This window comes from Condylura cristata, unplaced genomic scaffold (genome assembly GCF_000260355.1).
Source record: "Condylura cristata isolate star-nosed mole 26May11 unplaced genomic scaffold, ConCri1.0 scaffold00028, whole genome shotgun sequence".
NCBI classification, from domain to species: domain Eukaryota; kingdom Metazoa; phylum Chordata; class Mammalia; order Eulipotyphla; family Talpidae; genus Condylura; species Condylura cristata.
In genome coordinates this window covers 17,536,142-17,548,145 of record NW_004567129.1, presented here as the reverse complement: position 1 = coordinate 17,548,145, position 12,004 = coordinate 17,536,142, and the positions used below count along the sequence as shown (strand labels likewise).

Genomic DNA, 12,004 nt, shown 5'->3' with positions numbered 1-12,004 from the left:
CCATTTAATTTCTCTTATGTATTATTATTATTATAGATTTTAACTCTCTGAATTTCTAAAATCCTCACACAGATACTATTTTTGGACCAAGTTAAGTTAAATTTTATCCATATATTTACCACTTTGTTGGTTCTTTTTTCTTTTTTTTAATCTCAGACTTCCCTTTTGAAATAATTGCTCTCCAGTATATGTTTTAAAATTTCCTTTAGATTGGTGATGAAGTTTTTCAGTTTTTATTTGTCTGAAAATGTTTGTATTTCACCATCATTTTCTTTAGACTTTTAAATTTTTTTTTATTTATTTTTTTAAGATTTATTTATTTATTCATAGAGAACATGGGTACAGGCCAGTGATGGCGGAGGGTGAGAGGATTCACCAGAGACAGAGCGGGGAGCAGAACAGGTGGATCGACGAAGTACACTGCTGAGGGGAGCAGCGGGCGGGTCAGGAGAGGTCTGCCTTGCCATGTGGATCTCCTCTGGGGCAGGCGGGGATCGAACTCGTGCAGAAGTGGCTTTAACCCACTGCGCCACCAGGGAAGGCCCTCACCATCATTTTAAAGGGTATCTTTGTTGAATAGAGATTTCTAAGTTGGCAGTTATTTTAGAACACCAAAGGTATTCTCTCTCTCTTTTTTAATGGCTACTTTTGAGAAGTCAGCTGAATTCTCTCACTCCTGCAAGGATAATCTGTTTTTCTCTCTGACTCCTTTTAAGATTTTCTAATTTTCTTGTGTTTTCTGCAATTTATTTTGAGATTTGTTACAATTTTTCAGTCAGAATTGTGTCTCATTAGTTCTGGAAAATTCAGAACCCAGCCAGTGAACCCTGCTAGTGTGAAAAAAATATATTTGGTTTGTGTTCCATGCTTTTCCTCTTGCTCTGCTGGAGCTCTTGTCAGATATTTTCACTTTGTCCTCTTCATCTCTTGTTTTTTTATCTGTTTCATCTTTTTTTTTTCTAACTTGTATCCTGGATATTCCCTTCTGATCCATCATTAAGTTCACTAAATGTGTTAGCTATCTACTTCTAATCAGTTTGTTTCCTGAATTCTAAAATTTTGATTGTTTCATTTTAAGCTCTGTAAGTTTTGCTTAGTCCTTTTTCAGATGTGTTGGGTCATATCTTTTGTAAGCAGAAAATTTCTACCTTTTTTATATTTTTATTTAAACACAACAAACATTACTATTATCTAGACTGTCTATTAATTCCAGTATGTGAAGTTTCTGTGGATTTGGGTTTATTAGTTATTTTTTTCTATTCTCACTTGTATCTTTTTTTTTCTGTTTGCTTTGGCTATTCTAGCTACCATAATTTAAAAAATAACTTTCAGAAATGATTGCAGTCTTGCATGAAGATATATTTTTCAGATTAGATTTTTATTTGTAGCTATCTGGAATATTATGAGCAGGAATCATGCTTAAGGTTCCTGGACCACCCAGATGATGCAAACATGAATTACCAGTCAGTACAGGGACTGTTCATTACAGTTTACCTTTACTCCTGCTTGGAGTTCCATCTTAATGTGTATGTGTGAGTGAATGTGAGCATGTGAGGGTGGGCTAAGGGGAGGCCATACTTTTAACTTTGAATAGAACCTGGACTTGGACTTCTGTTCCTGTGATAATAAAACTCCTTATGATAAAACTGACTTGAAGTGCTATGCTAGACTTATCCTTATGAATGCTTGCTGTTTTACAGGTTTTTGAACTAGAAATCTCAACTTGTTAACTCATTTATACTTTTAAGAATAAGTATCATCCCTCTTTTTAAATGTCTTCAACAGTAATGGACAGCATGAACTATATAACTTGTGACTACTTGAAACTGAAGCCTCTTCTTCTTAGATTCTTTTTGTTGTGTAAAGATATTGTTCAACAATGTAACATTTCTCCCACTGTATTCTGGGTAAAATGCTGATATTCTTTCAGGTCCTATAGATTTATAAGGTACTTGTTTTCACCATTTAAGTTAAGTTAGTATGACCAAGTCAAATAAGGTTTTGTTGTTGTTGCTGTTTCTAAGGAAGCTTTTCCTGCATATAAAGCTCTGAAAGCCCCCAAATGTACAGACACTTCTCTTTTTGTCTGTGCTCTATTTGCCTAATTCTGAGACCTTTTGGAAGTGATAGCCACAGCTATCTGAGACTGATGATTAGTAGTTGGATTAGCACCTAGCACAGAGATTTTCATCGGTTTTGTTTTCCCTGCCTTTTAATTTGGCAAAGGATAATAATGGTTTTTGAAATGGGTGGACTTAGGGGACTCCCTGTTGACACAGGGGTTAAAATCTCAGCACCATCAAGCTATAGCCAGCCACTGCAACAGGAAGTAGAACCCTGGCCAGGAAGCTGACTCACATGGTGCAGGAGACCTCTCCTGTCTCACTCGCTACTCCCCTTAGTGTATTTCAGTAAATTCACCTGTTCTGTTCCCCATGCTATGTCTGGTGGATCCTCACACCTCACACCTTTGGTCTATACCCCAGTTCTTGTATGCATAAATAAATATTTTTTAAATGGTGAACTTAGAAACGCTGGGTGGAATTTGAGAATAGACCTAGCTTTGTTGTGAAGAATCTGCAAAATCATAGATCTACTATTTTCCATAGGCTGAATACGTAAAATTACATTTATTGTCATGGAGGGAAGCACCAAAGTTTTTGATATGAAAATGGTGTCCAGAAAACTTTGATACTACAGTTTTATTAGGAGAGTCCTAGAGAATTAGGTTAATATGAAATGTATCTACAGAATGTTGTCAGTCCTTTATTGCTTATAGTGTTCAACATGTTTTGTTGTTATTCAATGTGGAATTCCTTTTATGCTACCATTTATCAAAATTATAACCCACCTCTCCCTGAGAACTTTGTTATTATATATAGGATATGTCCAGTGAGCAGAGATACCATCACTGGGCCAAGAAAAATTCTCATTGTTTGTTTTTCCTTTGTGGTGGTTAGAATTCAGACGCTACTCACCTCACCAATCCACAGTTCGATCCCCAGAAAAGATGAATAGAGAAGGATACCGAATATCTTTTTTGGACAATAAGTCTTCAGGTTCTTCTCCAGAAAAGGACATGATGTCAAAACCTGATACCTATCACCTTATTCATGATGCTTCACTGGGTAAACGCCTAGATGTAGGTGATTCTAGCCAGATTCATCCTTATCAGTTACCTTCAGAAGTTCATCTGGAAAATTACGATAGTCATTGTCCTCAAACTCTGTCCTTGCAAGGAAGTCTTGGTAAAAGGCCTCAGAGAAGCAAGAACTACCGAGAATATAGCATAAAGCCTTCAAAGGATTTGAAGGCCACCTCATCCCATTCCTGTGGAGACTTACAAACTTCTCTGTCAAACTTTGACTCCAGCACTGGAAGGCTTTTGAAGCTTAGTTCAGGTAATAGCTTCCTATTAATTTATAGGTCTTTTTCATAGACATTAAAATAGAGGGTATATCTAGAAATTTTGGAATTAACATTTCTTAAATTGCATTAGCACTTAAATTGTATTTTAGGATAACTGGTGGTCTAAGGGACCCCCAGAAACTTGCAAGAGACAAGTTTAACATATTAGAGAAAATTTATAGAAATATGAACTCTTTATTTTAGTTAAAAATCATTGGAACATATTTCTAGTAGCAGCTATTCTCTGCTGGTCTCAGTCATTTCTATTCTGAGTTACTTGCAAAGAGCTAGTTTTAGAGTGTGATGAAAATCACTCTTCAGTTATTTATTCAACAGAATTTATTGATTACCTACTATGTGCTAGATACTTCTAGCTCTGCAGATAAAGTAGCAGACAAAAATAAAGTTTAATGCATTTTATCATAATAAAAAATATTAAGTCCCTATATCACAAAGCTTGAATTCTTAATAGGGTAAGACAGATGATAAATTAAGAAACTATTTTTCAGGTTGTGGTAGGCACTGTGATGAAAAATAATATAAGGGTGTTTAGAGTAATGAGGTGATCTTTTTGATAAAACAGTCAAGGAAAATGTCTCATAAAGGTGGAGAATTAAGCGAAGTGAGAAAGTTAGCCATGTGGATAACTGAGAGAAGAGCTTTCTAGTAAGCACAGTGTTCCTGAGGCTGGATCATGCCTAGCATATTCAAGGAACAGAGAGGAGGTCAGTGCAGCTGCAACAGAGTAAAGGTGAAATGTGTAGATGAACTCAGGTGGCAGACTCTTATGCTCGATGAGAGAAGTTGTTGAGTTTGTAGTAGATTGATATGATCTGACTTAAATAAACAATGGGAAACAAGAATAAAAATTTTAAAACACTTAAGAGGTTAGACTCCAAATAAAAAATGATGGTAGCATGGGTTAGAAAGATAGCAGTGGAAGTAGTAAGTAGAAGAGTCTGTGAATGTATTCTGTGAACCTCATGATTTGTTGATGGATCAGAGATGAAGTAAGAAAGAAAGAGGATCAGATTGACACTCAAGGTTCTAGTAGGAATGATTGGAAGAATATAGTTATTTACCAAGATGGAAAGGTGTAGGCAGGACAGGTTTTAGGGTAGATATCAAGAGTTTGGCTTTAAACTGTTGAGATGCCTAATAACATTTCTCATATATGATAATTCATAATTGAACATATTGGTCTGGAGTTTAGGGGATAAGGTGTGACTGGAAATTATAGTTGGATAGATGGCTTTAAAACTGTAACTGGATGAGATCTCACCTTGGGAGTGAATATGGATAGAAAGGTCCTCTGAGGACTGATCTTGAGCCTCCCAACAATCAGAAATCAAATGAGAAGCCAGCATAGGGAGAAAAAAAGAAAAAGTAGCCAGTAGGGTGGAGAAAAGCTCAGAGGGAGTGATACCAGCTGAAGAATGTGTTTCAAGGAGGAAGTGATCGATATTATATCAGCTGTCTTTGGTATAGAGGGAGTGAGCCTGGACTGAGAAGTGTTTATGGTGTTTGGCAATGCATTAGTGAGCAGTTTTAGGAGACTTGAGGTTAATAAAAGCCTTATTGAGTTGAGTTTAAAAAAAAAATGGAGAGGCAATAGAGCTACTTAATAAATAGAGCCCCTTCAAGGAGTTCTGCAATGAAGGGGAGTAGAGAAGTGGAACTGTAGCTAGAGGGAGGGTGGAATCAAGGAAATCCTGATGGAACGACTCAACAGAGGGAAAGTTGAGAGGATGCAGGAGAGAAAAGGGACCGTTTCAAAGGGAAAAAAAATCCTTGGACAGTCAAGAGGAAATAGAATCCAGACCACCAGTGGAGAGTTTGATCTTAGAAGCACAGACAGTTCATTTCTGTAGGAAAGCAGAACCTGAAAGTAATATATTATGTGTCAGTTATACCTCAAAAATAAAAATGAGGAAGAAGGAAATTTATGGATGCAAAGACAGATGAGCTAGTAGATTTTGGTATGAGGTCATTTACACATTTACTTTGATAACCACTGTTTTTTCCTCAGGTAATAAAGGAGATCACCTAAAAGCAAAGAGGTAGGATCAGATATTGGAAGTTTGAGAAAAGAGATGTAAAATAGTCATCAAAGTATAGAAGAGTAAATGGACTAGAGTAATAAAGTAGGATAACTGAGTGCTACATGGCCCAAATAAGATGTTACTTGTGATTTTCTCGTAAAGATGGTCAGAAGAGACGCATGTTGCCTTCCAGCCACTTCATACTGCTCTGGTGTAGACTTGGAGTATGGGGATCACTGGATTTAACCAGAGTTAGGATCTTATCAGTTGGAGAAAGCGAATTTAGAGTTTATGGTGTATGTCAGAGAGAGAGAGAGAGAGTGATCCTTAGACTCCAGAGTAAGGATGGAAGTAGGACCTGAGGGAGTAGGATGGCAGATTCATCTCCCAGCCTGTTTCTTCCTCAGATCTGTATGCCACAACCCATTTCAACAGTGACCCTGCTTTGCTGGTCAATGTAGAACAGTTATCCACCAGCCTCAGTGACTTAACATCAGCACGTGGCTCTTTCCCAAACAACTCTGTCCTAGAAGACTCTTTACGGACGCTGCTGTTGCCTTCTGGGACTTCAGAAAACAAAGAGAATTCAACCAAAAGGTCATTAAGCCCATCAAGAAGAGGATTCAAAAGGAAAGACAACATCCTTGCCACCCTGAATCCAAAGCATGGCTTCAGAGATGCTACTGTCACTGAGGCAAGTGTTGGCTTGTTTGTGCTTGTACAAGAAATATATCAGGTCCACTACCAGAATGGGATTCTGTTGTGGGATGCAGTTGTTTTGACCAATAGCGCTGAAAGTACAAAGGAATTTCAGAAGCTAGTGTTTAATACTGCCAGTCTAGTAGTGCCTGTGATTCTTCTGCCCTTGGGAAAGTCATTTCCCCTCTTCTGCATTTTCTCATTTCCTTCACAGGGAAGAGTCCCTAATCTGCTTCCAGAGCATAAACATGACAGGGGAGTACTTTGATAAGAAGAAATGGCCAACAGAGCTTGCCAGTGGAAAGGAATGCAAAAGTTGCTAGGGATGTTAGGATGTGTTGGGATGTGAGGGGAGAACTCTAGTTTGGTCAGAAGTGATCTCTGTTGCATTGACATTCATAATCATATCACGTTTACGTATTTTCTTGGGCCACAAATGACTATTTGACAACATTCTTCTAAAAGCGTTGCTTTACTGTCTAGAAATTTAAATTATTCTAAATCTTTTCCACAATGGCAGCAAGCAGATGATGAATTAGAGTATGCTAGGGAGTTTAGCCTGAGAATGATTCAGAGAATGACCAACAAATCAAGAACCAGTGTCACATACACAATATCATTAATAACATTGTAGTATGCTAGTTAGTGTTGTATGGTAGAGTTTCATTCTTACTGAGTTTGGTTCCTGCCTTTGCATGCATTCCTCTGCCTGTTGAATATTAATTTTTCCTCAGACCCTACTTTCATCATCAAGTCTACAGGAACCAGTGCTCTTAGGGGTCCCCTTTTCCCTTGAGCCCATGATGTTTGTCCTATGAATTTAATCATGTGTCATTTACTCATATACTACCCTAAAGGAAGCAGGTGGTTTGTCAAAAACAACTATTTCTAGTCACTTATTTTTGAATTATTGGAAATATTTTTGTGCACTGGCTGGGGTTTACAGGGCTTTGGGGGGAGTCATTTTTCTTACTCTTTAAATACTTCCTATTAAGTTTTCAAAACTTTGGTGGTGACTAATTTTTTTTTACAACAAAAGGAACAGTATTTTCTTAATTTTTCTTACTTGCCCCCCCCCACTTTTTTGCCAGAATACATAGCAACACTTAGGGTATTGGGGATGCTAATATAATTAAGACATGTTCTAAGAATTGTTCCACCTCTTTCATTTTCTATTGTTAAATAGCAATTATAATCTCAGTGTACTTTTCTATCCTAACTCCCATTTCTATTTTCCTTATAGATACTATTTTTCTTTATATTAAAAGCTGTATTAAAGAGCTGCTTGAATATAAATGCAAAAGAAACATACTGTTCAGTTTCTATAAAAATATCAAAAAATGCTAAAAAGAAAAGAACATTTTAAAAGTTATTTTAAAATATCCCATGAAACACAAACTGTATGTGAACTTGTGATTAGAAAATTTATTTTTGACCAGTTGACTAGAATCATAGGCAAGTTATGTAAAATAATTAAAATATTATCAAAAAGTCATGAGGCATAATTTGCTGAATACTACAACTGAAAAAAATAAAATTATTTCAAAGTTCTTAAAAATTATCCCCGATCCTCACCATTGTGATAAATGAGAGAAAATGTTTAAAGGCCCATATGTTTTCTACTTGTTCCATAGAACACAAATTACCAATATTTGAAAAACCATTGACATCAAATATTCATTTTTGATAGGTACCACTTAAAGTGGCTTTGTGGTATAACTAGGCCTTATGAATTTCTCCCCAGATCATGTTAACTTCTTAAAAGACCTCATCTTTTACCTCTTCATAGATTCACCGTGCCTGTTAAAAGCTCCCTGTGAATATGATCAGTAACCAGTACAGATCTGTGGAATAAATATTTATCCTATTTGTAATGCCTTTCCTTATTAATCATAGGCCACATGTGTGACTCAAGTCATAAATATCCCTGTCTTTGGGGTTCTGTTTCATAGCTGTCAGATATGAGAGTATTAGCTAATCAAGCATCAATTTTTTTTTTTAAATCAAAGAATATAAGATTGGGAAGTAATCTGGCTTTTTTTTTTTAAAGATTTATTTATTTGTACGTACAGAACTGGGGTACAGGCCAGAGGCTCAGGGGCGGCGAGAGGCTTCACCAGAGACAGAGTGGGGAGCAGAACAGGCAGATTGACGAAGTACACTGCTGAGGGGAGCAGCGGGCGGGTCAGGAGAAGTCTGCTGGGCCATGTGGTCACCTCCAGGACAGACAGGAATCGAACTCATGCGGAAGTGGTTTCAGCTTCTTAGTACTGTGCTTTAACCAACTGTGCCACCAGGGAGGGCCTAATTTGGCTGTTTTTAATATATACCAGCTTTCCTGAAGTCCATGAGACTGTACAGAAAAGCTTGGTAGATATGCTATACATTAAAATTCATAATTACTTGTTATTCACTCAGATACAAATTAATGTAGATATATATCATATCTGAATGAATAATAAACAATTGTAAATTTTACTGCACATATCTATACATATCTATTTATCTATATAATTCTTGTTGAATTATATAGTACTGAATTAGTACTGATCCAAAAAAATGTTAAGTGTTATAGAACATTTATGTGTATTATATATTAATATATTAAATTTAAGGTGTTGTGAGATATAATGTTTATCAAATTACTTCCCATTTTGTGATGCATGCTTTTAAAAAATGTTCTGCTATTTAATCTTTTGTTATATATTAAATCATAGATGTCAAAGGAAACATTTTTGTTCTCCAGAATAGTTTTCTACAGAAAATTATAATAGAAAATTACAGATTCCATTGCTTTTGAAATTGTTCTTGAATTTGTTACTGCACTTGCCTTGGTCATAAATAATACTCTTTTCAAGTTCAAACTGAAAGATGAAACCATTTTTATTTGTTTTTTTTCTTTTTCTTTTTTTAATGTTAACACTTTAAATGTCCAACTTCTCACTTCCTTATTGTGTAAGAATGACAAATAGTTGGGTTGTTTTTTTTCTTGAGCCTCTCTCTAGTGACCTGGGCAGTTTGTATGGTTTGCCAGGAAACCACAGCCCCCCAATCTCTGCCAGAACATCACATGTGGCCACTGTCCTAAGACAGCTGTTAGAGCTTGTGGATAAGCACTGGAATGGCTCTGGCTCCCTTCTCCTCAACAAGAAGTTTCTTGGTAAGTTGCATTCTCAGTTCCTGAAGACAGGCTCAGCTCTTCTGCTTTGTGTCCCCATAGTGCCATTCAGCCACTTAACTTGCAGAGAAAATTGTTTTTGTGATCACTTACCAAAACATCTCAGTGACACAGTAATAGGCAAGTCTGCAGGATTTTTTTTATATCTTCCTTCCCTGTTTTTGTTTTGTTATCAGCATACTTTCTTTACCTACTGATTATTTGTTCCTCTTGTAACTTATTTTTTTGTAGTCTTTGAATAATTTATATTGATGAGACATATAAAATAGAACATGGTCATATTAATATTTACAAAGAGATTTTTTTAGTTTTTTTTAAAAGATTTATTTATGCTTACAGAGCTGGGGTACAGGCAGGAGGTGCAGGGGCAGTGAGAGAATTTACCAGAGACAGAGCGGGGAGCAGAACAGGCAGATTGACGAAGTACACTGCTGAGGGGAGCAGCGGAGGGACAGGAGAGGTCTGCTGTGCCTTGTGTGAGATTGAGCGCTTGCTAAAGTGGCTGTGACTAGCTTCATAGTGCTGTGCTTCAACCTGTTGCGCCACCAGGGAGGGCCCTACAAAGAGATTTTTTTATTGGCAGTATAGAATACACCAGAAATAGATTTTGATCATCAGCGTTTGAGATCCTTGCTAAAATTTTAAAATTTGAAAAATTTAAATGAGTGAGTGATCTGGACTCTTTTTTAGGGATGCTTTTTTGGAACTTGGGGAGAAAGAAGTTTACAAATGTTAGCCCCATGTGTTTATTGGTTGTTTAGTGGAAGAATAATTTAGGGAGATTTGGGGAATATACAAGTTTAAAAACTGGAAATTTCAATTCTAAGTTGTTTGGCTTAGATGTATTGTTTTCATTTCCAAGGGGAATACAGGAGAAATCCTAGTTTACCTACCCTTTCCCCAACCCCTTTTCCCCATGATCCCCCCACACTTATCCACCCCACCCCACCCTACCCCCGCACGATTACTTTCCTCCTCACATTGACCTTTTGCTCTCATTTTATAGGATATTGTCTCCTGGAGCCACTCCTCAGTGACTCAGAAATAACACAGAACCTACACTCGTGAGGGTCTACAGTTGTGTCTCCATAGGATATGGGATATAATTTCTTATCCATCATTAAATACTTCTTAATATCCACTTAGTAAATTCTTACTAAAGAGGAGATATTACAGTACCTTGTTTGTCCTATAGAGCTAGTAGTTACTGACTAGAAATTCTGTGCTTTAGCTTTAAGATTGGTCCGTGTGACCAGCCTGAATTTTTGGCAGGTCCTGCCCGAGATTTGCTTCTGACTTTGGTAGTCCCTGCTCCTTGTCAGCAGTGGTGTCGCTCACATCCTGAAGACACACCAAAAACATTCCGCAGGAGGGAAATGGAACTGAAGGAGGCTGGGCATCTGGTCCCTAATGATATGGTATACCGCTCTCATTTTCCTCCCTACTCTTCCTTTACTAGAAAAGAACAGAGCAGCAAGACTAAAACAGCTCTGTGCCATAATCATCACCATGAACCAAAATATGAAAAGGTTAGACTGGGCAAATCAGGAACACAAGACTTGTTATAACAAGGACAACATGCACATCCCTGTGGGGATGACTCCCTAAGCTTAGCCCTGGTCTCCGAATTCTAGACAAAGATTTGAAATGGAAAAGGAAAACAAAAGACCCTAGAATGAAAATGTTCAGGATCATATTCTTGAAGGTTTGGGCCTGATTCTGATGAGGGAAGTTGGATTATCTCTGAGGTTTTCTTCTCCCTCCCTTGGATGAAGCAGAGTCCTAGACTAGGGGCCATTCCTAGAGCACCAGGCTTGCTGGTTTGTGACTCATGATATACTTAAATATTTTACCCTCAGCATTATAGGACTTTCAGACACCAAGTTCAGTTTTTAGAAACTTCCAATAAGTGACTCAGAATGTCAATATAATGTCAGTACAAGAGTTGGTATCCACAGAATAGTAGATAACTCATAGGAAAGATTGCTGCACTTAAGCTGTTTACCAGTGAATTAAATGGGAAAGTCATAGAGAGTCTTACTCCCCTTCAGTTTATCACTAAACAGAGGGAACATTTTTTCAGTCTTCACTCCTCAGAATTTCAGATTGAATCTTTTTGGATTTTGTTTTCTGATCTAAAGGAAAGTTTGAAGCAAAAACTGGTTAGAGTGCTGGAAGAAAACCTGATTTTGTCAGAGAAAGTCCAGCAGTTGGAAGAAAGTACTGCCACCTCAGTTGCGAGTGGGCCCCAACCTCATACTTACGGTAAGTTCAGGAAAGCAAAGTGCGGTGTGTCCCAAAACAGTTGTTTGTCTGTTGATGACCCATTTAAGAACCTTCATCAAGATCTCACATGGTATCCTAAATGGAAACCACCGGTGAACTGTAATGCAAGTGTCTGGATTTACCAAATGAAGTTCTTTGTCAGTGTAAACCAAGTCCAAATGTTATTGGTTTTGCCATTAATTTTGAGTATGGCACCTGTTTGTATGTGTGTGTGTGTGTTTTCTGATTCTAGCAGAACATGAGCTTTATAGAAAAAGTTGGGAAGGTATAACCTCACTGTCCAGTAATAACCACCTTTAGTGTTTTGGGGTATATTTTCTTCCACCATAATTCAAAATTTAAAATTACATCTTTCTTTTTTTTTAAAGATTTATTTATTTGTGCATACAGA

General features: G+C 37.1%; 1 protein-coding gene across 3 annotated transcripts in view; it reads left to right on the top strand.

The window, feature by feature from the left end:
- Positions 1-12,004, top strand: part of LRRC36 (leucine rich repeat containing 36) — a 52,009-nt gene that overhangs the window by 34,624 nt on the left and 5,381 nt on the right. For all 3 annotated transcript variants that reach the window (XM_012730439.1, XM_012730440.1, XM_012730441.1), the window contains exons 8-12: positions 2,961-3,401; positions 5,858-6,144; positions 9,144-9,309; positions 10,600-10,745; positions 11,469-11,592. In XM_012730439.1, coding sequence (XP_012585893.1) covers positions 2,961-3,401; positions 5,858-6,144; positions 9,144-9,309; positions 10,600-10,745; positions 11,469-11,592 — 1,164 coding nt within the window. The remainder of the gene's footprint in view (positions 1-2,960; positions 3,402-5,857; positions 6,145-9,143; positions 9,310-10,599; positions 10,746-11,468; positions 11,593-12,004) is intronic.